General features: G+C 41.0%; 1 protein-coding gene across 1 annotated transcript in view; it reads right to left on the reverse strand.

The window, feature by feature from the left end:
* Nucleotides 1-4,642: 4,642 nt before the first annotated feature.
* The window catches only part of BAALC (BAALC binder of MAP3K1 and KLF4), a 40,540-nt gene continuing 19,902 nt past the window's right edge, over nt 4,643-25,280 (reverse strand). The window contains exons 2-3 of the mRNA XM_073330402.2: nt 10,728-10,897; nt 4,643-7,024 (exon numbers count right to left, since the gene is read on the reverse strand). Of these exons, the coding sequence (XP_073186503.2) occupies nt 6,914-7,024; nt 10,728-10,897 (281 nt within the window). The 3' untranslated portion in view covers nt 4,643-6,913. The remainder of the gene's footprint in view (nt 7,025-10,727; nt 10,898-25,280) is intronic.

The raw sequence follows: 25,280 nt of genomic DNA on the forward strand, positions 1-25,280 counted from the left end.
CGACAATGTTTTAGCCCCATCAGGCACTGGGATCTCAACCCAGAATTCCAATGGGCAGTGGAGACTGCGGGAACTGTGGGACAGCCACCCACAGTGCAACGCTCCGGAAGTCGACTCTAGCCTCAATACTGTGGAAGCGCTCCACCGAGTTAATGCACTTAGAGCATTTTCTGTGGGGACACACACACTCGAATATATAAAACCGATTTTTAAAAAACCGAATTCTATAAATTCGACCTAATTTCGTAGTGTAGACATACCCTAAAGGGATGAAGACTCTTAGATTTAAGTTTGGAGTAGAAGCCCTCCTACATTTGAGGGAAGCAACCAACATGGCTACATTGTCTTCTCCACTCAACATATCTGTTTCTTATGCCAATTCAGTGGCATATCTGCTTATTTTTTTGAAAAAATGTGCTTTGACTATTTTTCACTCATATTAACACTGCAGAACCAACATAGTTCAAGAAGAGTGAGCTGAGTTACATTTTAGGGTGTACAATATCAACAAAATTGTTAACTGAGTTCTGGTTGCCGAATGTTATCATTGACAGTGATCTATGTACTAGGAAAAATACACCCTGACTTTCAAATCCCAGGTCTGACTGTGACAGATTGACAAATAAGAGAAAAAAGATTTTTACCTGTAAACTGTTTAAATTTGATATGGAATCATTGAAACACAATGCAGAAATCCAATGACATCGTCACATGATCATTTTTCAGAGTGTAATTGCACTTTAGCCATTGAGGTTGTCCCGATTACAGACTGATCAAATCTGGATTCTCTTCCGGATGCAGTTTCTAAGCAGTAATATTTGACTGCTATTCTCATGTGACAGAACTAAGCTGAGTTTAAACACTGTTGCTGTCATAGGTTTGATTGAATATGCTTTTCTGTTGCACAGCTTCTCTCCTCATTCGTTACTCCATGGGTGAAAATCAAGGCTTTTCTCCTACACAGTCTCTCTCTCTGTGCTTTTGTATCATTACTGCTCCACCTCCAGCATGTCTGGACCTGCTTTAGAGGCCTGTTCGTCTCAGGCTACAGCCTACTAGCAATTGAGCCTATGTCTGCCTTTCAGCCCAAGGACCCTTGCTCAGCCAGATCTGAGGCAGCAGCAGCATAGGATATGTTCCTTTTGATCATCAGCCATAAACCCCTGCTCTGCCAGGGAAAGGGGCTCAGGCTCTGAAAGACAGGAAATGGGTCTCTCTCCACCCCTCCCCCACTCCACAGGCTGGCTCCATGTTAAAGTCTTAGGAGCACTTCAGCAAGTCTGTGACAAGAACAGAGGCACGTGGGGATTCTACTCCCCATGAAGGTGCGCCATTATGGGATTAGAGAGAGGTAAGTGAGAAATCCCTACCTAGGTTCAAAATTCAAAATTATCATGATTTATTGAATAAAACCCTGGATGGTACTAGTTGCTCTGACTATATTTAGTTGGGTGCTAGCCAGCCTCAGGGAGCAGGCAGGTAGCCTTTCAGGGACATCTAACAAGCTACTCCCAAAATCAAGTTATGTGTAGCAGGACCCTTCCTCTATTGTGTGGTCCCCATGCCAGGTGAGTAGTGTACTACCTCCCCCTGTAAACAGCTGGGAGAAGAAGTACCACACATACATCACAACAAAAAAAAGCAACCTACAGGATTCTTTCAGGACAGGATGTCAGTGAATGGCTTGCAAGGAACTCATTAATATTAATAAAATATCTTCCCCTTCAAGCATTAGTAGATACAAAGGTGCCTCCTTTGAGGGCATCATAAGATTCCAACAAGGACATCAGATTAAACTAAATGTTGATCTAAAATGTTTATATAAAGAAATAAATAACTTTCATAAATTGGGACAGCCTAAGGTTGGTGCCACGGTAGCTCCACCAGGCAAAGACATCGTCTCACCTTCAGAAGGGAAATTCCTTCCAAAATGCCCCATAGACATGATGACACACTGCACAGGAATTCCAAAGCCTCAGCTATAGCCTTTCAGACCAAACATTTTTCATATATTAAATAAGGCAAAGCCTACTTTGTGGCAAACAAGTGGCTCATTGTCTAGAAATATAATCCTTGCTTGTAGTGAGGTGTCTTGGGTTCCGTCCTGGTGAAAACCTTGATGTGATTTGTGAGCAATGGATTCCAACTTGGTGACTACAAGGAAGCCATGTTACACCCATGGATATGCATTGCTCATCCTAAATGATTAGCTTGTCTGTGTGCAAATTTGCTGATGAGGAGCTACTGGAAGAAACATTGGAGAAATTACTGGGATTGCAAACCTCACTGTCGAAGCCAGCATAGCAACCCATTGATTGCTACCAACACCAAGATATCCAATGGACGATTGCCCTAGTAGAGGGAAAAATCTGGAGCAGAAACTTCCAAGGAAACATTGATAAATTTTCCTCCAAACCAACATAATCCTCAGCTTGACAAAGACAGAGTATTTGGGTTTGAGATCTTACAGTGCCTGTACAAGACTCTTCCTTTGGATTCACCGTCTGCACCCAGAGTCTTATATGGCTGGTGGTAGTCACAGCAAGGCTCAGGTCACATGTTACGTTGTCTATACCAGAGATAGTCAATTATTTTTTGTCAAGGTCCAAATTTCTTGGTCAAGGTATAGTGAAGGTCCAGACTCCAGAGAAAATAATTTAAAAAAATAAATAATGATAAGTAAATACAAAGATTTCATGGTCCATTCAAAAGCATCTGGTGGTCTGGATTTGGCACATGGTCTGCCTATTCACTACCCTGGTCTATACACATGCATAGACAGTATGCCAGTCACTCGCCGGTCCAGAGAAACAGACCCATTCATAAATGAATAGCTTCTGGAGAGGACTTATAACCACCAGTTCTTCAAAATCAAGAGAAGCTTTTAATCCCAATGTAGAGAATTGCTCACTCAGAGGCCAAAACTGACCTGACTGGCTGTAATTTTACCGTAATGTTAAAGGTTTGCAAAGATCAAAAACTAGAAGTCTGGTGCCTTTCATCAACTTCGTCTCAAGTGGGTTTCTCAATATGCACCTGCTGAAATTCCTTCAAAGGATATAGAACCGTGCACTTCATGAATGACACCTAATTTTGCATTGCATCTAGTTGCACTTTAACCATTAAGGTTGTTTTAATTACAGATTGGGCAAATTTGGATTCTCTTCCCTATACAGTTTCTAAGCAGTAATGTATGTAAATTTATTTTATGAGCTCTGTGACTGCAAGTCTCTTGTGACAGAACCATGCTGAGTTTGGCCACTGTTGCTGTCACACGCCTGACTGAATATGCTTTTGTACCTCTTCTAAAGAACAGCAATGAAAAATTCAAGGGGATAACCTCGATACAATTCCTTAGACACAGACTAACCCCATGTGCTTCTGTCAAATGAAACAAAAATGGCAGATGAAATTTATTGTTGATAAATGCAAAGTAATGCACATTGGAAAGCATAATCCGAACTATACATATAGATTGGGTCTAAATAAGCTGTTACTACTCAGGAAAGAGATCTTGGAGTCATTGTGGATAGTTCTCTGAAAACATCTAGTCAATGTGCAGAAGCAGTCAAAAAAGCCAACAGAATGCTGGGAATAATTAAGAAAGGGATAGATAATAGGACAAAAAATATCATGTTGCCTCTATATAAATCCATGGTACGCCCACCTCTTGACTAGTGTGCATGTGTGGTCGCCACATCTCAAAAAAGATATATTGGAATTGGAAAAGGTTCAGAAAATGGCAACAAAAATGATTAGGGGTATGGAAAGGCTTCTGTATGAGGAGAGATTAATAGACTAATAGACTAGATATTAATTATTTTCTTTCACAGTTTCTTGACAGACTGAATAATCTGCTGAATGAACCATTGGTAAAATGGTTTGACTTTCACTCTTTCATCTATAGAAAATATGCAACCTGCTTTTGCATGACAGAATATAGGCAGATGGATCCAATCCTGGGCATTCAGAACAGAGGCAAAATTCCTCCATCTGATACTTTAAACTTCCCTACCAGGAACAATGTATCTAGTAGACTGCTTTCTCTTCTCCCATCAACAAAAATCCTATCATACTATGTAGGTGGTGTAAAATAAAGCAGTTAAAAACAAAGCATCTCACAGAGTTCAGCTCAACTCACATTGTCAGAAAGTGAATGGACTGTTAGGGGCTGTAATCTACTACCTTATACCATTTGAAAGTCACACATGGACTGAATGAAGATTTCTGAGACCCCCATTTGAGCGTTTATAGTAGTTGTCTTTCTAAGTAATAACCATAAGAGTGTATGATCCAAAGGGTATCCAGCCTTTAGAGAAATAGGTTTTTTTCCATAGGCCTTTATCAAACAGTCATAACTTAGTGATTGGCACAAGACACAGAATTTGAATCTGGATTTCAAAAGCCATAAAATTCATGGGTGTTTGGATCAAATATTTTAGTTTGGGCCCATCTCTAGAGAAAAAGATGTGTGGAACAGTTTACACATAGCACTTTCCCAATATGTATACAAGGGTCACAAAAGTCAGGTAATGCTTGTGGTAGGATCTTCACACAACACCTAGATTGCAGCCTTTCTTTTCCATGTCTTTTCCTGTTACACTGGGTTTAATCATTAGTAAGTTACACATTTAAATTGTAGTACTATGAGTATCTCCAGTTATTTAATACAAAAAGTTCCTCTGAATTCAGTTTACATTATTGGACAGTAGATCTTCAGTTTCTGAGTTTGGTTAACACAAACTATAAAAACTAAAAAAAAATCAAAATAACAAAAGCAATGTTTCCATTGAAATTATTAGTTTACAAATTATCTCGCTACCTGAACTCCTTCTGCCCACTTTGTCTCCTTTGCTCATGCCCCACTCCTTACCTTCTTCCATACCGCCCTACCAGTGGAACAGCCTCCCAGCAAACGTATGTAAAGCAACCTCTCTCTTCTTCAAAAGACACTCTAAAATCTATTTGTTCCCTGATGCATCCTGGCTACATGGGCCACCCACTGCTTCTTTGCTGGATTGTACTGTACTGTCTCTGACTGTAAGCCCTGTGGGTCAAGAATGTTATTGGTTTGGCACAGCTGTCCATGGACAATACCATCTATACTTTATGCTCTACATAAATAACACAGAATCATTAATTTGTATTTTCCGTTAGATTTGTATACTGCCAAAGACGACAATGGCCACCCATTGCTAAGGAAGAATATTGAACAGCCACTGCTTATTTTACGGAGCGAGTCTAAGAGGTGCAGCAAGTTGGCAGGTTCCATTAAGTAGGTGAGATAAATGTGGGTAGCAGCTGTTTTCACCTACTCCACTCAACTTTCAATGCTGCTTCGTTACTGTACATAAATGCACAGCTCAGGTAAAAAAATTAGAATTGCTAAGAATGGGATCTTTGGCCCCCTCCTTTGAAAATCTACGTATTATAAATGGTTTTAAAACTATACAAACTCTACTGCATGCAAAATATTTCTGGCAAAGACTGGACTTTAATTTGTCTTTGTGTAAGAATTATAAAAACAATTACTTATTTAAACAATTCTTTGCTGCATATATTTGCTGTATTCCAAGTAAAGTAATAAATACTCATAAACCTGATGTTGATTTCTTAAAAGAATTCTCATGTGGAATACATTAGGGTGCTGTTCCAGGAATCTATTTATGGTTGTGTCTATAAAAAAGAAGCACCTCATGCAGCTCAGACATAGATCAGTTTCTGCCCACTTCCACCTATTATAAGTCATGAGCGTTAATGGTAGCTGAATAGTTACTGTAAATGACACCTTAAAGATGCTCATAGGTATATAATGGGTAAGTCAAATGATTGTACTGCTCTTATCTCCATGAAAGTCCAAATTCAAAACCACAGTGGGTTTATATCAAACTCATGACTTTGTTGTTAACAGGGTCTTGTATTAATTAGTGGTCCGTACAAAAGTTTACATTGATTTCTTGGGAATATACTTATGATAAATATACAGAACAGTGACACAATATAATGCAATTAAAATGTATGTTCTGCCCATTTCTATATATTGGAAGAACAAGAATATATAGCCAAATTAAATTAAATGTAATTATCAAATAAAGATCATCTTCTTGCAGTTGTCAGCATTAAGAAATTATTTGGGAAAGTCTGATTATTTATATATAAAGTTGGAAAGTGAAGGGTGTCTTACAAACTCTTGTAAAACAGTTCTCAGTTTGGACTTTCTGAAGGGAGAATTGAGCAAGAGCCAAGACAGAATGTAAACTGAACACTACCTATGAGCTTAAACTGGGTACTTCAGATTCATTAGACTGAAAACAACATGAGTATTATTGCTTTCAAGACCTAAACTCTTCTGCTATAGAAACTAACTTAAAACAAGGTAATTTAACCAGAAGACAATATGACTCATGGATCACGTATATAGTCAAAAATTGGAAGCCATTTGTGTTTCTTTACTTCTGAGATATCTGGGTTTGAGTTTTTATGAAAGTCAGATCTTTAACTTTGTAAAACAGAAAGTAACACATTTCAGGCTACTTACTAATAACACAGATTAGTTTTTCTTTCTCTGTTTTAAAGTGAGATGAACTGCAGCTCTAATTGTCCAATCTCATCCTAACAGCAATGCAGCATAGAAAATCTACAATTAGATAGCATAGGATTTGGAGAAAAAATGGTACATATTTTGTTATATTTTTGTACAGTGTCATTGCAATAGATAAATACATGTCTGAACATCCAACAGTGTTTGCAGCTATTTACTGCTAGTTAAGACAACGTTTCTCAAGGCACTCAGCAGCCGCTGCCCATTGCATTCAACACAGAACACCTTGAGATCTTCAAATCTTAAGTGATCAGTCACAGTTAAAGTGCAGCAAAGAATTGTCAGGTCCATCTTCACTTTTGCTTTACTCCTTTAATTGACACAGTTCTTTCTGATTCTTCTGTCGCTGTCAATTTGTCTGATGCTTTTTGTAACATTAATGGTGCCTTCTTTTGTGGGCATTTTCTTGGTGTCCCATTTAGCCTGTTAAAAAGTTTAAAACAATATCATGAGTTTGACATTGGCAGCAAATTGTGAGACATTTACAACAGCTATCAGAGGTTTGTCAAAATAAATATGCTAAATACACAGAAAAACCAAGTGTTCTCCACCCATTTTAGTGATTTGGGGTAAATTTTTTAGTTAATCACAATAGATATCTATCCGGCCTCATCCAAAGCCTGTTGACATCAAGGGAAAGACTCCCATAGATGCCAGTGGGCATTGGACCAGGCCAATAAATCATTTTGACCGTCATTAACACTGCTATGCATGCACCTCTGTACACAGATTGAAAAAGTTTTGTACAAGAAGAAAACCCATACACTTGTTACTCAAAACCAGCACAATTTCTCCGACACTTTGCTTGATCTCCACTTAAGTAAATATATAAAAAATGTCATGAGAAACTGGGGTGTTCTATCACTGTGATGTAGGAGATGTGTTGCTTCCTTCTGAATTACTCTATTCTTAGTAATCATCAAGAAGTCCCTGGGCAGTTCTGTTTAAAACAAGATGTAGTGATGTAGCCCTGGCTATTTACTCCCTGAAGCAAAATTCATAATGCAATATATTGTCCTGTGGCTATTGTGAAATACAGGAAATAGAGGGCCAAATCCTTTTTACCCTGTGGGCTAACCTGGGGCAAGTAGAGCCAGGAGGATTTGTCCCAGAATGTATGTGCCATCATGTAAATAATAGCTCAGATGGTCCATTTTAAAATGAGGTTGTGACAGAGTGCTGAGGCCTAATAGATGGGACAGCACTCTGATCACTGTTGTCTCAGTTAGTTTCCCCAGCAGTCATTGATTGAGGAAATAGGGAGAAATTAGCTAATCAGATGGGAAACTGGGTGAGTTAAGGAACTAATTGGCTCATCAGATGACTAACTTGATAAAAGGCAGGAAGGAAGTGTTATTGGGGCAGGGCAGCTGTGCCCAAACTGAAGAAGATCCCAAGGAAGGGAGATCTCTTTTCCTTCCAGGGCCCTGATGAACAGGGGTCTGATGGTAATAGAGCTACAGGAATTAGAATTGTTGTACTGAACTGTACAGGTGTTGGTTGAAGGGACTTGAATAAATAATATGGAGTGGACACTAAAAGAAGAGAGTCTGAGCAGTTTCTGTGGCGAACAAGGAAAGGTGAGGCATCTGTCCCTTACAGATGTGAACTCTCCTTCGCCATTAACCTCTGCTCATACATATTAATCTGATTATTTTAACAGGAGAAGCTATGTTTTTCCTCAAGTTTAGCTTTGAATACAGTGCATATTGGGGACATGTACAGTATATATAGTCCCCATGCAAAATAAAGATTTACCTTTTAGAAATCTAGCGATAGCAATTGCCTCAGTGACCTACTGCAGTAGTCGATTCAACAGGCTGACTGTACACTATCTAAAGTTATATTTATTGTAATTATCTAAAATTTACTGCCCTTTATTTTGAATGATTGCCTCCTTCTTGTGAAATCTTCAATCTCCCCTTGATAAATTTAATAATTCATTCAAGTCTTTTTCTGCCTTTCCAGACTAAATAATTATTGCACAGTTTATATCTATACATGCCTTCTCTGGACCTTCCCAGTCCTCACTCTACCTTTCTTAAAGTGTGCTAACCATATCTGGACAAGATAAATGAGTGCACACCAGTGTTTGAAATGGTCTTATAATATTATCTCTCTATTTTAATTCACTTATTTGCCTTTTCAAATGTTGCTATGTACCTGGCAAACGTTTCATTAGCCATTCACAATGGATCTGAAATCTTTTTCCTGCAGATTATCTAGATTACAGAGCCAATGCTGCCTTCACTTCCACAAGTGTAACTCCCACTGAAGCCAGTGGGAGTTACACCCCTGCAACTAAGGGCAGAATTGGGCCCCTACATTTGCCAATGTACATTATATTTATGGAAGTTGAATTACATCTGCCATTGTGCTGCCTAATGATCCAAAGTGTTCATATCGATCTGGTGTTTCTCACAGTTCTCCACAGATTTTGTTAATCAAAATAATTTAATGTCAGTCAGCAAACTTCAACTCCCAGTGCACCTCCTCCGTCAGATCTTTCATACAATATAGTCAATAATCCTGGACCCAACATTAACCCCTTGAGTGTCCAACCGTTATATTTCCTTCATTATTTTATTAATTGTTTTTATTATCAATTTCTTTTAGGCCCATATCCTTTTCACCTTACTGACATACACCTTTGCTGGCACTACAGTTTGATTCAGCAAGACAACGGAGGAATAGATATTGTAATAAATAATAATACCTAGTTTAGATAGCTATATAGATAAATAGATAGCACTTGTCATCAGTAGATCTCAAAGAGCTTTATTCCCATTTTACAGATTGGGAAACTGAGGCACAGCACGAACAAGTGACTTCCCCAGGGTCACCCACCAGGCTATTGGCAGACCCAGCAATATAACCCAGGTCTCCTGAGCCCCAGTCCTGTGTGCTGTGCACTAGGCAACACTGCCTCCCAATAAAGATAGAAGGCAAAGTGAAGTCAGTGAGAGTACTCACATAAATCACATAACCAAGATTTGACTTAGTGTCAACCAAGTTCTCTGTGCACATGGATATAATAATTGATTGCATGCATCTTTGTTTGACAGAAAAAGTTGGAAGAATGCATTCCAAGCCAATGATAGAGGGCCCAATTAAGTAATCCATACTCATGTGAGTAGCCCCATTGCAGTCAATGGTAACATGATTTAAGGATTGCAGGAATTGGTCCATCATCTCTAGTAACACCAAATAAAATGAAAGACAAGAAGAGTGGGATAATATCTTTTACTGGACCAACTTCTGTTGGTGAGAGAGACAAGCTTTCGAGCTTACACAGAGCTCTTCTTAAAATGTTTGTATTCTTGTTGCTAAAAAAATAAGAATAATAGATTAGAGCTATCATTTGTAGAATCTAATTCTGAAATGCTGCCAAGTCTCTTACAAATTGGATTTTATAATTACATTGATTCTGTTACACCATATTCAATTTGACTATTAAATTTCTCAATGGACTCATGATTATGACAAGCATTTGCACTTTTTCATTTTCGGCAATCCCCCTATTGCTCTTGAAGTCATGTTGACGTGGAATGTGTCCCTGTACTCCTGCTACTGCAATACTTAAATGGAAAGACACAACTGGGTGTAGGTCACAGGGGAAATATTTCCATGCTGCAGAAGCAATGAAGGATGAATAATACAGTACAAGGAGGTTTAAAATAAACACACACATACTATTGTGTTTGCTATTAATGAACATTAGAGGTAAGATTGAGATGTGGCTTCCATTCTAAACTCCCTTTTCCAGTTGCTGTCTATTTTCTCAGACAAATTCCTTTTGGGCTCAAATTTCCCATGCTTGTTCTCCCATCCCAGAGGTAAATGTTTGAGAGAACCTGTCTGATGATCCTACTGTGCAGTTGGGTAGGGGCCTTTGGGTCTGTCCCTTGTCAGCACTTAATCATCAGTCAGAAGACGTAGATTCAAAGTCTGCCTCTGCCCAGATCTGCAGCTTCTCATGCAATATGCTGTGGCTGCAGTGTACGTATTTTATTGTATTTCAAGATGCTAAATGGGGTTTGACTGTAAAATGGAGAATTGTCACAAAAATAATTGTAGTTCCATTGAAGCTAGTCCTGAGAGTCACAGAACATAATTATAAACCTACCTCTGCTGTTCTGAAGTTATTGTGTTTCTGTGTCATCGTTCCAGAGGGATGGACTGCAGGTTTTGTGCATTGAGTACCACAGTTAGTTTTCTTCTCAGTATTAATTATTCCACTTGCAGTCGAGGACATGGTAACACAGGTCTGAGTTGACTTTTCATCCTCCAGCATACCTAATAAGAACACATGAAATCACATTCCAACAACATTTGACACTAATGGTCATTGTTCCCTTACATTGTATCACTATTTTGTAACTTTTAACTAAAGAACACTGTAGGGTGACCAGATGTCCCAATTTTATAGGGACAGTCCCGATTTTTGGGTCTTTTTCTTATATAGGCTCCTGTTACCCCCCACCCCCGCCCGATTTTTCACATTCGCTGTCTGGTCACCCTAGAACACTGTCAACTTGAAACCTAGTTTATATAAAACAAGGAATTAAAAGTAAATTTCAGATAGTAAAGTTGCCTCTGTGTCTCCTGCCTATTTTTGTGATTTTTACCTTCACATTTCCCTGTCTTAAAAATGCCTCTCCTGTCATTGTCCTACACAAACAAAATGGGATATGAGTTATGGTGGGCCCAGGTCCTGTAAGCCACTGAACATGAGCAGACCTTTTCTCTACCTCAGAGGCCTGTTGACTTCATGGGTACAGGAGTTTGCCAATGCAGAGCGGCTTGGAGGATCATGGCCTAACTGACTATACAAGGAAACAGTGACACTGACTGCATAGAAAGTACGATCAAATTCATACAAAGGAAGACACTGGAAAATAACTAGAGACACCTCTCCCCTTGAATTCCTTCTAACCTTAGTAATCTTAGGGGTTACTTATAAAAATGGTAGGTAAGAAATATTCTGATAAAAATATGATTTTTATTTAGAAGGGTACCCTTAATTTTTATGAGGACTTGTTGCATAATAGACACAAAAAACATATTTTATCAAAACATTGTGTCCATCAATAGTCAAATTATTAAGGAATAATTTTTTTTCAGCTCTGGTTGAATGTACTGCAAGGCAAACATAGAGCAATATGATATGGGTGAGCCTAAAAAAGTTTCCTCATCTTATTGCATTAACTGAACTAAGCTATCATTTACAATAAGCCTACTTCATTAAACTTCTAGTTGTAATTCTGGGTCTCAAATCTGAGTTGTGGATCTGGCCAAAGTTATAACAACAATGAAAAAAAGAACAAGGCTGGATGTGTCACTTTGGTTACTGTAGCTTTCGTTGTTCAAAAATACTTAACAAATTCTATTTATAAAGAGGCTTGTTTACATGCCAACAGAAAAAATGTATAATCTTATTTTATGGCTGTACAAGTGCTGTGATCACTGGATGGAGAAGTAAGGGTGTGTATATAGATACAAAGGGGAAATAAATGTGAAGAGGAACTATACGGAAAACATTTATTGCTGTTTGAACTGTGCATTGCATCACCAAACCCATTCTCATAAATCAGATATGAATACAAGTGTAGCATTAAGGACACAACAAATGAAAGAGAAGTAGCTCTGTATTCTCGCCCAGAAATCTGCAGGGAATACACCTGGCAGGAAAAGCTGCCTGATCAATAGAAAGAATTTTCAGTAGCAGGTTTCCAAAGGAAATGACTGAGAAAAGTAAAGACGATGGAAATAGCAACTGGGGACATACCAAAACAGCTGTCCAAACTGCAAGAGAAGGTCCACCCAAATTTCCAGTCTTGATGCTGAAAGTGATGAAGGTGACTTAATGCGTGAGAAATGTGAATAAAAATATATTATTGCAGTTTCCTAAACTGTCAACAGATGGTGACAGAGCTTCCATGTGCCAGTTTCTCTGTAGGACTGTAAGGTGAAAAAAAATAAAAATAAAAAAAAAAGTCCAGACAAATAAAAAATGGAATTAGCTTTTTTTTAACATCAATATTGTATTTTATGTAAAAAATATGTTTTAAAGTCCTTAATGCTTGGAAGTTGTCATTTTCTGTGAGAGGAAAAAACTGATGTTTCTCTCATCTCTTTATCTGCCTCTAACAAAGAGCTTCAGAGGAGATCCTGGCAATTACAGGCACGTGAGCCTGACTTCACGGGGCAAAGTGATAGACACAACAGTAAAGAACAGAATTATCAGACACATAGATAAACATGATTTGTCAGGGAAGAGTCAACACAGATTTTGTAAAGGGAAATCATGTCTCTTAGAATTCTTTGAGGGAGTCAACAAGTATGTGGATAAGAGTGATCCACTCGGTATACTGTACTTGGATTTTGAGAAAGCCTTTGATGAGGTCCTCATCAAAGGCTCTTAAGGAAACTACGTAGCAATTGAGATAAGAGGGAAGGCCCTCTCATGGATCAGAAACTAGTTGAAAGACAGGAAACAAAGGGCAGGAGGAATAAATGGTCAGTTTTAAGACTGACCATTCAGAGAGGTGAACAGTGGACTGCCCCCACAGGGATCTGTATTGGGACCTGTGCTGTTAGGCATATTTGTTAAAGATCTGAAAAGGGGAAACGAACAATGAAGTGGCAAAGTTTGCAGACAACACAACATTATTCAAGATAGTTACATCCAAAGCAGATTGCGAGGAATTACAGAGGGATCTCACAAAACGGAGTGACTGGGCAACAAAATGGCATACGAAGTTCAACATAGATAAGTGCAAAGTAATACACATTTGAAAAAATAATCTCCAATATACATTTACAATGATAGGTTCTAAATTAGCTGTTACCACCAACAAAGAGATCTTGGAGTCATCACCAGGACAGTTCTCTGAAAACTTCCTCTGAATGTGCAAGTGGTCAAAAAGGCTAACAGTGTGCTAGGAACTATTAGGAAAGGGATAGAAAATAAGACAGAAAATATCATAATGCCACTAATAAATCCCTGGTACGCCCACACCTTGAACCAGTTATGGTTCCCTTCTCTCAAAAAGGATATTGTGGAGATGAGAAAAGTTCAGGGAAGGGCAACAAAGATGCTAAAGGGCTTCCATACAAGGAGAGATTCAAAAGATTAGGGAGGTTCATCTTAGAAAAGAGATGACTAAGGGGGATATGATAGAAGTCTATGAAATCATGAATGGTGTGGAAAAAGTTAATAGAAAAGTGTTATTTACCCTTTCACACAATACAAAAAGCTGATGAAATTAACAGGCAGCAGGTTTATTACAAACAAGAGGAAATACTTTTCATACAACACACAACTAACTTGGGGAATGCATTGCCATGGGATGCTGTGATGACCAGAAGTATAACTGGGTTCATAAAAGAACTGGATAAGTCCATCAATGGCTATTAGCCAAGATGGTCAAGGATACAACCCCATGTTTAGAACAACCCTACATTTCCAACCCCCAGAAGCGGAAGATGAGGTGGATCACTCCATAGTTGCCCTGTTCTGTACACTCCCTGTGAATCATAGAATCATAGAATCACAGAATATCAGGGTTGGAAGGGACCCCAGAAGGTCATCTAGTCCAACCCCCTGCTCAAAGCAGGACCAATTCCCAGTTAAATCATCCCAGCCAGGGCTTTGTCAAGCCTGACCTTAAAAACCTCTAAGGAAGGAGATTCTACCACCTCCCTAGGTAACGCATTCCAGTGTTTCACCACCCTCTTAGTGAAAAAGTTTTTCCTAATATCCAATCTAAACCTCCCCCACTGCAACTTGAGACCATTACTCCTCGTTCTGTCATCTGCTACCATTGAGAACAGTCTAGAGCCATCCTCTTTGGAACCCCCTTTCAGGTAGTTGAAAGCAGCTATCAAATCCCCCCTCATTCTTCTCTTCTGCAGGCTAAACAATCCCAGCTCCCTCAGCCTCTCCTCATAACTCATGTGTTCCAGTCCCCTAATCATTTTTGTTGCGCTTCACTGGACTCTCTCCAATTTATCCACATCCTTCTTGAAGTGTGGGGCCCAAAACTGGACACAGTACTCCAGATGAGGCCTCACCAATGTCGAATAGAGGGGAACGATCACGTCCCTCGATCTGCTCGCTATGCCCCTACTTATACATCCCAAAATGCCATTGGCCTTCTTGGCAACAAGGGCACACTGCTGACTCATATCCAGCTTCTCGTCCACTGTCACCCCTAGGTCCTTTTCCGCAGAACTGCTGCCTAGCCATTCGGTCCCTAGTCTGTAGCTGTGCATTGGGTTCTTCCGTCCTAAGTGCAGGACCCTGCACTTATCCTTATTGAACCTCATCAGATTTCTTTTGGCCCAATCCTCCAATTTGTCTAGGTCCTTCTGTATCCTATCCCTCCCCTCCAGCGTATCTACCACTCCTCCCAGTTTAGTATCATCCGCAAATTTGCTGAGAGTGCAATCCACACCATCCTCCAGATCATTTATGAAGATATTGAACAAAACCAGCCCCAGGACCGACCCTTGGGGTACTCCACTTGATACTGGCTGCCAACTAGATATGGAGCCATTGATCACTACCCGTTGAGCCCGACAATCTAGCCAGCTTTCTACCCACCTTATAGTGCATTCATCCAGCCCATACTTCCTTAACTTGCTGACAAGAATACTGTGGGAGACCGTGTCAAAAGCTTTGCTAAAGTCAAGAAACAACACATCCACTGCTTTCCCTTCATCCACAGACCCAGTAATCTCATCATAAAAGGCGATTAGATTAGTCAGGCATGACCTTCCCTTGGTGAATCCATGCTGGCTGTTCCTGATCACTTTCCTCTCATGCAAGTGCTTCAGGATTGATTCTTTGAGGACCTGCTCCATGATTTTTCCAGGGACTGAGGTGAGGCTGACTGGCCTGTAGTTTCCAGGACCCTCCTTCTTCCCTTTTTTAAAGATTGGCACTACATTAGCCTTTTTCCAGTCATCCGGGACTTCCCCGGTTCGCCACGAGTTTTCAAAGATAATGGCCAATGGCTCTGCAATCACAGCCGCCAATTCCTTCAGCACTCTCGGATGCAACTCGTCCGGCCCCATGGACTTGTGCACGTCCAGCTTTTCTAAATAGTCCCTAACCACCTCTATCTCCACAGAGGGCTGGCCATCTCTTCCCCATTTTGTGATGCCCAGCGCAGCAGTCTGGGAGCTGACCTTGTTAGTGAAAACAGAGGCAAAAAAAGCATTGAGTACATTAGCTTTTTCCACATCCTCTGTCACTAGGTTGCCTCCCTCATTCAGTAAGGGGCCCACACATTCCTTGGCTTTCTTCTTGTTGCCAACATACCTGAAGAAACCCTTCAGGTTTCTTCTTTCTTGAACCTTTGGTATGAGCCACTGTTGGAGTAAAGATACTGGGCAAGATGAACCATCTTCTGATCCTGTGTGGTAGCTCTTATATTCTTATTCCACAGCACTGACACCTCCCCTCATTCAGCAGTAAACATCTCCTCTCCTGCACCTCCATGAAGTCTACTCAAGCAGGTTACATTTTAAATCTCACACCTCCCTGCTATTTTCCAGACTAAGGTGTGCAGCAGAGTAGTAAAAAATTTATTAAAACGAATGTTAAAAAAACTATATAAGACATAGTTTTGGAAAAGAGTGTCTGTACATCTGGGTATAGTGCTTAGATTATCCACAGATATAAAGCTGGTTTTTAAAAGTCATATGATACTTTTTTTCTTGGTCCCAGTCACCTGGCATGGGTCAGGGTTACAAAGGATTCTAGACTACTGTTGCACACTCAGATGATTTGTGGGAAGGGACATGAGGAGCCAGTTAGTTATTTAGGAACAAGGGCTCAAGAACTGTTTATGTATTTATGGCATAGCCTATGGAAACAAATGCAGGCTTGGTAGCCAGGAACTCCCAAGTTCTATGCCCCACTCTGGTACTGACTTAGTGTGGTCTTGTGTATATTGGTTCTACTCCCGGCTTCAGTTTCCCCATCTGAAAACAGAGATAAGGATACTTACTTATTTATCTCACAGGGGTGTTGTAAGCATGTGTTACTACAGGTCTTTGAAGATGCACAGTGCTATAAGTGTTAAGTATTTGGACATTTGGACATTTCAAACATATGGTGTCATGGGGTGTCCACCCCACACAAGGCCTGAAGGAGTTAAGGTAGCTAGGTGGCACAGTGGCTGCACCTGGAGGAGAAGCCAGGGAGTAAAGAGAGTTAATTAAAGAGGAAGCTTAGCTGGACAGGAACAAGAGGGGCCGGCATAAGCCCAGGACCTGAGAGTAGAAGGAGGCTTTACTCTCAGGATGAGAGAAGGCAAGGTAGGAAGTACCTGAGGGAGACAGGTGCAAGGTTCAGGACAGTGCAGACCTTGACTGCTTGTTATAGAATCCCTGGGCTGGAACCCAGGGTTGAGAGTGGGCTTGGGTTCCCCTACCAGCCCCTGGGGAGCGGGCGTTAAGAGGCAGCAAGAGGGAAGAATGCCTGGCACTGTGGGTCCTTTGATACCCCAGAAGGTGAGGACTACAGTGACCTGGGTGGAGGGCCAAGCCATGAAGCAAGAGTAGTTGAGTCCCAAGACAGAGAGGCTGAGAGAGTGATGGCGTGAGCAACTGCAGGAAGGGTATCAGACTGGCAGAGCTAATTCCCAGATACAGCCAGAAGGAGGTGCTCCAGTGATGAGTGGAGTGTCCCATGACCCACAGGTTATCAGTTTTTTCTTCTGTGGGTTCATTCTCCTGCACTACTTTCACCATGCAGCTATTTGGAGGTTGAGCCCATAACAATACTATTTTATTGTGTTAGTACTATTATGAAAAGCACAGTTGTATTGATTTGTATTACTGTAGCACTATTAGGTACAGTTGTTTTATCCATTCATCGGCTGATTGTGCTGCCGCTTTCTGTCTTTCACGGAACAGATTTATTGGAATAGATGTATCTTTCTTGGGATTGTGGAAAACCATAAACACTGGAAATGGTAGATTTGGTTCATTTGTGTATCTGCTAATTTGCTGCTTAAGTGCCACACTCTGCTGAGATTAGACATTTTGTCCAATACTTATCTGAAACTAACCACTTATCAGCATCTGGGACTGCAAATATCAGTTCCATTCTCTCTTTCCATTGAGTCCAGTTATTAGTTACATTGCCATTATCGGGGTCTATTGATGTACTGCAGGCTTTATCCTTATTTTAGTCTGACGCTATTATGTTTGCTTTTCTAAAAGTAAGAAACTGTTTTAGAACCCTTGTTCATCAACAAGGGAGTGATTTACTGAGCCGGCTGTAACAATATGAAAGACACTTTCAGGCAGCATGCTGTTTCCTGGGAGGAACTGTTTGGAAGCAACAGTTGCTGGAGAACTGTCTGAGAACTCAGGAGGCTGAAGAAGCCATGTTGTAAGCAGCCACAACAAACCCTGAGTGAGACCTTATGTGTCAGAAGACCCAGACACAACAAAGCATAAAACACTCACAAGACTAGAGAAAAAAAGACTCTTGGAAATTCTAGCATCATCCACTGCAAGTTTAGGAACTTATTGTATTCACTTTCCTCTTCATATACACTGGTGTGAAGTCAGAACAACAATTCATTAGCAATGGAAGCTAGAGCACAAGATTCTGTTGACAAATCAGAAAATGAAACATAATTTAGATGCTAGCTATTTCATGAATTCATATATGAATCCTAATTAGAGAACAGACAAGGTCTTAAAGAAAGGACTAGGCACAAAACTTCTTGCTCTCCAGATGGCAAGCGTTTGGCAGTGTTATAAGAGAAGCAGAATACTGCCGTGTCACAAATAAAGGAATGACTGGTTAGATATTTTTCCTTTCACCATCTGGAAGTTGCAAGCTGTTAAGGTAGAAACATCCTGTATCTGAGTCTTGCCTAAGTATAATTTAAACCGAACTGCTTAGGCATTTATGTCATGATCATCATGTTGATAAATGCGAAGTAATGCACATTGGAAAACATAATCCAAACTATATATACAAAATGATGGGGTCTAAAATTAGCTGCTACAACTCTAGAAAGAGATCTTGGAGTCACTGTGTCTCTGAAAACATCTGCTCAATATGCAGCAGCAGCCAAAAAAAGCTAACAGAATGTTAGGAAAGGGATAGATAACAAGACAAAAATAATATAATGACAATATATAAAGCCCTATACCCACGGCTTGGTGCAGTTCTGGGCACCCCGTCTCAAAATAGATATTAGAATTAGAAAAAGTACAGAGAAGGGCAACAACAACGATTAGGGGTGTGGAACAGCTTCCGTATAGGGAGAGATTAAAAAGACTGAAAATGTTCAGCTTGGAAAAGAGATGACTATGGGGGATATGACAGAGGTCTATAAAACCATGAATGGTGTGGAGAAAGTGAATAATGAAGTATATTTGCCCCTTCACATAACAAAGAACTAGGGGTCACCCAATGAAACTAATAGGCAGCAGGTTTAAAACAAACAAAAGGAAGTATTTCTTCACAGTCAACCTGTGGAACTCATTAGCAGGAGATGTTGTGAAGGCCAAAAGTATAACTGGGCTCAAAAAAGAATTAGATAAGTTCATGGAGGATAGGTCCAGGGGTGTCCCTAAACCTATGACTGCCACATGCTCAGACTAGATGACAGGTGGGGGATCGCTCAACGAATTGCCATGTTCTGTTCATTCCCTCTGAAGCATCTGGCACTGTCCACTGTCAGAAGACAGGATATGGGGCTAGATGGACCATTGGTCTGACCCAGTATGGCCATTGTTATGTCCTTATCATAGTAATATCAGAGTGCCTGTTTTCACACACCCCTTCCTCTCTGTAAGCTTGCAGAGCTCTCAAAGCAGGAATTGAAGCATAATTATGCTTTCCTTATCACCATCCAATTCTTTCTGTCAGGACAAGCCCACTCAAATTGTCTGAGAGCCTCCCAGGGCCTGGATAAGTAGTATAGTCCATAACATGCTCTTTGAAGCTCATCTATTTTATTAAGTGAATTAGCATGCTTGACAGACTCTGTAGTTCTTCTCCCAAATCCTGACCCCTTGACAGACTATCAAACCTCAAATAATGTAACGTTGCTCCTTTTATCCTGACAAATATCCAATATTTGGGGCCTTGCTGAGTTGTTTCCATTAGAAGCAGAAATCGATGATAGTCAAATATTTCTTTTGGTACAATCCAGTTTATTTGCAAAAAATGTATGCAAACTCTAGGTTCTCTGTTCACAGTATGAACCAACAGCAGCCACATCTGCCTTTCCAGCAAGTACTGTGCCCAAAAGAAGTTCTATCTCTCGACTTTCTCCCAGGACCATGCTCACCACTGCTTCTCTCAGTTACCGGTAACTTTTTGAGTCTCTCTCACACACAGACACACATCAGACAATCCTTTAGCCCCTGCATTTGCAATCAGTCCCAGAGAATCCCGAGACCATGTGGCTTAACTTCTGACTTTAACCTTGCCATGTAGCCAGTTGCCTTGGGTGGTGGTTTTCTATTGTTTCTACAAAAAGAAAAGGAGCACATGTGGCACCTTAGAGACTAACAAAGTTATTGTTAGTCTCTAAGATGCCACAAGTACTCCTTTTCTTTTTGCGGATACAGACTAACATGACTGCTACTCTGAAACCTGTCACTATTGTTTCTAGTTATCATTATATAAAGTGGTTTTTAATTGCTCCTTCCACTTAGCCTGAATGAAGGATGGTTCACTACCCATCAGCTTTAATGAGGTCTGTGATTGTCTATAAATAAAAGACCTTCTTGATGGCAGCACAACACAGCATAATAGAAACAATACTATGGCCCAAATCATCTTCTAACATGTTTCTGGTCCAGATTATAAATCTCCAGAAATATTTAGAGCACTAGCCATGACCAGTATTGGTTCTGATTACAAATACACCAAAAAATAACCTTTTATCTAAAACTTCCCTCACAGCTAAAAACAGGACCAAATGGGGCCTGTTTGCAAACTATCCCTTGTTTTGGTATTTACAAATTGAAAACTTGAATTATGTTTTGCAGAACCAAGGCCCCCATCCCCTCCCAGATTTGTCTCTAGTAGAGATAGGACGAACCTAGACCCTTTTATCCAAACCTCCCAAATGTTGGTGGATTGGAAAAACTAGAACATGGATTCAAACCAATTCTGGCCAGTGATTTTTTTTTTTTTGCAAAACCAAAACTAAAACCTGTCCTCCTTAGCACTACTTTAGTTCTTATAGAACTTCAGAGAGAACCTCAGCTCTGGGTAATGTTTCAACAATTCCACATGTAAGCAGTGTCAGGATGAGCTGCACCCTGACATCCGGTGGTGAGGTGTGGCAAGTTGTGGAAAAGAACTTCGGGGGCCGATCTCATTTGCATAGGCACACCCACCCCACCTAGAATGAGGCCATAGCTGCCCAAATGGTCACTTTGGCTGCTGTGGGATCCCCAGTGTCTCTCTTATTGGGGCAGGAAGAATAAATTGTAATTACCCTGATTATGGGAACTGTGCTTGGAACTGTACTTGGCCTTTTGTTATGATGGAGGGACTCACCATCAACTAAGTAGCACTCGATAGGCAAGGGTCATGGGTTCCAAAACTGTGTGAATTGAGAGAGGCTGGGGACAAGTATTAATACTTGGTGGTATGGGCCCCTTGGTGAGGGCCTTACATGCTAATTGCGCTTCCTCCTCTCTCCACTGTGGAATATCAGAGCTAATTTTGATTCCATTAGGAGTCTAGTTGCAGGCTGCTGAGCTCACTTTGGGCTAATGGTGCACCAGCACTGAGGCTCCCTTACTACAAGCTGAATTCACCTAAGAGCTGAAATCACTGAGTGTTGTGTTAATTAGTGGGGGAGCCTGAAGATATATTGTGGAGCAGTTTGCGGGATGGCTGGAGTGCCTTGTGAACAGGCTGGTGGAGCAGTTCGTGGGTTGGCGGGAGCTGCTTGTGGGCCGCTGAGCCAAGCGAAACAGTTCATGGGGCAGCTGGTGGAGTGGAGCGGAGCGGAGCGAAGGCCTATGGAGCTGTGGGGCGGTCAGCTTCAGATCATGTAAGGTGCTCCTTACCTCTCTCTTTCTCCCCCCCCATCTCCACCCAGGTTGGGAGGTAAAGCTCTGCAGATAAACTTTCGAATTCTGGGGCTGCCCTGACCAGGGACAGAGACTTTTGGGTCATTGGACTTTTGGGACTTTGGGTGATTTGGGGTTGCTGGACTCAAGAACCAAAGGGAAAGGGCATGCCCCAATTTGCTTGGGGTGGATTTTTTGCTCATGGGTTGTGTTATGAATCCTGTTGGTGGTGTTTCCCCAACATAATGCCACATTGTTTCTCTCTGTTATTAAAAAGCTTTTTGCTACACTCAGACTATGTGCTTGCGAGAGGGGAAGTATTGCCTCTTGGAGGCGCCCAGCGGGGGTGGTATATATTTGTCCCAGGTCACTGGGTGGGGGCTCGAGCTGGTTTGCATTGTGTTATTGGAATGGAACCCCTAGATACTGAACCCGGCCCTTGTTGCTGCCAACTCTGACGGGCAGAAGGGTTACACACAATTTTAAAAAAGCATACCACTGTACTAGTTTTACAAATGTGCTCATGTGCAATAGACAGAGAAATCTGCTTAGAATCTAATGTGCTTCAACATGAAGACCAAGAACAGCAAGATATTGGCCCTTCTAACATGTCTATTGTTTTTCCCTATGATATATACATTAAAATAGTATAATCTAATAAGAACAAAAACCTAAAGCAAACACAAATGTGAAACTCAAGTTATCAATATATTTGTAAAGGTGTCAAGAGCATATTCAAATGGTTTATGTAAATAGTGTGAATAGCATAGAAAGGGGAAGTTTTTTAATGTAATAGTCTCTCCAGAAACATCTGCCATTCATAACCAATGCTTGATCATAATGTTGACTGTTTCACAATCCTGTGGCTGGAAGCTGCAGCTAGACAAATTCAGATTGGAAATAAGGTGTAAATTTTAACAGTGAGACTAATTAACCATTGGACCAACTTACAAAGGGTCATGGTGGATTTTCCATCACTGTCCATTTGTCAATCAAGATTGGACATTTTTCTAAAAGATGTGTCTAGGAATTATTTTGGAGAAGTTCTCTGGCCTGTGTTATAAAGGAGGTCAGACTAGATGATCACAATGCTCCCTTCTGGCTTTGGAATCTATGAAAACTTCCAGTAGGACTTCAAACTTTTCTGTTTTCTGGGATAGTCACATAACTGCGTTACAAGCTGAATGAAAAAAATAAATCTCAAAATTATGCCGAGTATCTTTGGCTTACTATAGGCATGTGGTCATTTTGTTATCATTTCCTAGCAGGAATCACTAAATACAACCCCAGTCCACAAAATTTAGAGTGCACAGTATAATGCCCTGATCAGTCAGCTGTTGTATTGAGTTCATTCTGTGCCCTGCCTAGAAAGCTACCCAAAAAAAAAAAAAAAAAAGGGAAAAAAAAGAGCTTTTAAGGGGAGGAATCCTAATACATAAACCATGGTGCATTCTTAGTTGTATCTCTACTTTAAAAGTCTTTATTGATTAACCACAGTCATTGTCATCAAGATCCTTTGTGTTTCAGACTGAAAAGAAATGTATCAGTGACAAGTGGAACATCCCATTTTCTAAGAGCACAAAAGACTTCTCTTTTACAAAATTCTAATCAGCAAATAATCCCACTCATAGAATTCATCAAATGCCATCTGAATGTGTTATGGAAATTCTCAGACGTCTCCAGAGTGGAGCACTGCCCATCTCACACTTACTGCTCTGTATACTGCCAGTGACCTTCTGTTCCGATTGCTCCCTTCACCCTGTCCAACTGCTACGCTCATCTCTTCTTTCATGCTGCACTTTAAACTTGGAACAGCGATGTACGCCAAGTCCCTTTCCCCACTCTGTCATGTGAGACATCCTTAAAGATGCTTAGGATGGGACTTTACTATATAAATCCTAATTAAAAAAAAAAAAGCTCTCTGAAATTCCAAAGCAGCAGTGTCCCACCCTCACATATCTGACCAAGAACCAGTTGATATAATTTATTTCGACTTTCAAAAGACAATTGCCAATACACCTTACAAGATGCTGCAAAAGAAGTAAAGTAGCCATCAGGTGAGAAGCAAAGTATTGTCATGGATGATACCGGCTAAAAGACAAGAAACAAAGAGTAGGAATAAAGAGTCAGTTTTCATCATGTCAAAAAGTTAACAGCAGGATGCCTCAAGGTTCTATACTAGGTCCAGTGTTGTTTAATATATTTATTAATGACATGGAAAAGGAGGTGAACAGTGAGATAGCAAAGCTTGCAGATGACACTTCCTTAGGCTGGTCAAGTCCACAAAAGATATGAGGAACTTCAGCAGGCCTGACAAACTAGGTGATGGGGCAACATGATGGCAGATGAAGTTCAAAGTTGATGAATGCAAAGTAATGCACATTGGAGAGAAACATTTGAATTATTAATACACTTTAGCTTTAGGGTTATAAATTATCTGTATCAACTAAGGAAAGTGACCTGGGCATCACTATGTACAGCTCAATGAAGACCATGGCTCTATGTTCAGCTATGGGCAAAAAGCAATAAGGCTACTTAAGAAATGGAATGGAGAATTGTGGCAAGATCGACTAGGTCTGAGGCCCCCTGCTGGAGGCTCACGGCTGTGTATCACCTTGTCCCAGAATAGAGCAGCGAGAAGTCCTCCAGGCAGCCTAGCCTGGCTGCAGAAGAGCGGCCAATCAGAGGGACTGCTGGAGTGACCAATAAGGGGCCAGAAGGGCCAGATAAAAGGCAAGCAGCAGCAGAGCAGAGCCTTCGGTTGCTGTGTGGAGCTTGACGAGGGAGGACTCAGTGCCTGGTGGGCTACACAAGCAGCCGGCCATGGACAGCTCACTGCAGAGAGCTCACCCAGCAGAACTGAGCCCAGGGAAGGCTGCCAAGACCAAGTGGCTGGATAGAACAGCAGCAGGACTATGAAAAGGTCAGTGAGAGCAGACTGAGCCCAGGGGACTGAGTCCAGGACCTGGCCAGACCAGGCGAGGGTACAGAGATGGGCGCTGCTGGTCTGGTTGCAGACTTAGCCCAGGAAGGGCTGCTGAAAAGGACACCAGCTGACTCAAGGGTACTGAGGTGGGCCCCAGCTAGGCGGTTGAAGAAGGCGGTCCCTCAGAGAAGAAGCCTTAGAACAACGGCCCCATACCAGGGTTATGATGAGAACTTGGGACTGTATACCCCAGAAGGGGGACAGCATGTGTGGCTCAGCTGAGGACTGAGCTGCTGAAGACCAGCTGAGAGAACCAGTGGCCGGGGGTGCGCTTGCGAGAGGCAGGAGCCACCCTGATGTATCACCAGAAAAGAAAAGCAGGCTCACACGTAACCGAGAGAAAGGGGGCCATCCATGAGAGGTGGGTGTTGTCTGCCCCTCCCCCGTGAAAAGAACTGTGTTTGCAGGCACTATTGGCCAGAGAAAAGGGGGCACACACGAGAAATGGGTGCTGACCCCATTACAAGAATAATACTGAAAATATTATACCACCATCATATAAACCAATGATGTACCCTCATATTGAATACCATATGCAGTACTGGTCACCTCATCTCAAAAAGGATAATGCAGAAGAAGAGAAGGGGAATGAGAATAATTAGATTGAAAGGATTAGGA

The sequence above is a fragment of the Lepidochelys kempii genome, chromosome 2 (genome assembly GCF_965140285.1).
Source record: "Lepidochelys kempii isolate rLepKem1 chromosome 2, rLepKem1.hap1, whole genome shotgun sequence".
Classification (NCBI taxonomy): domain Eukaryota; kingdom Metazoa; phylum Chordata; order Testudines; family Cheloniidae; genus Lepidochelys; species Lepidochelys kempii.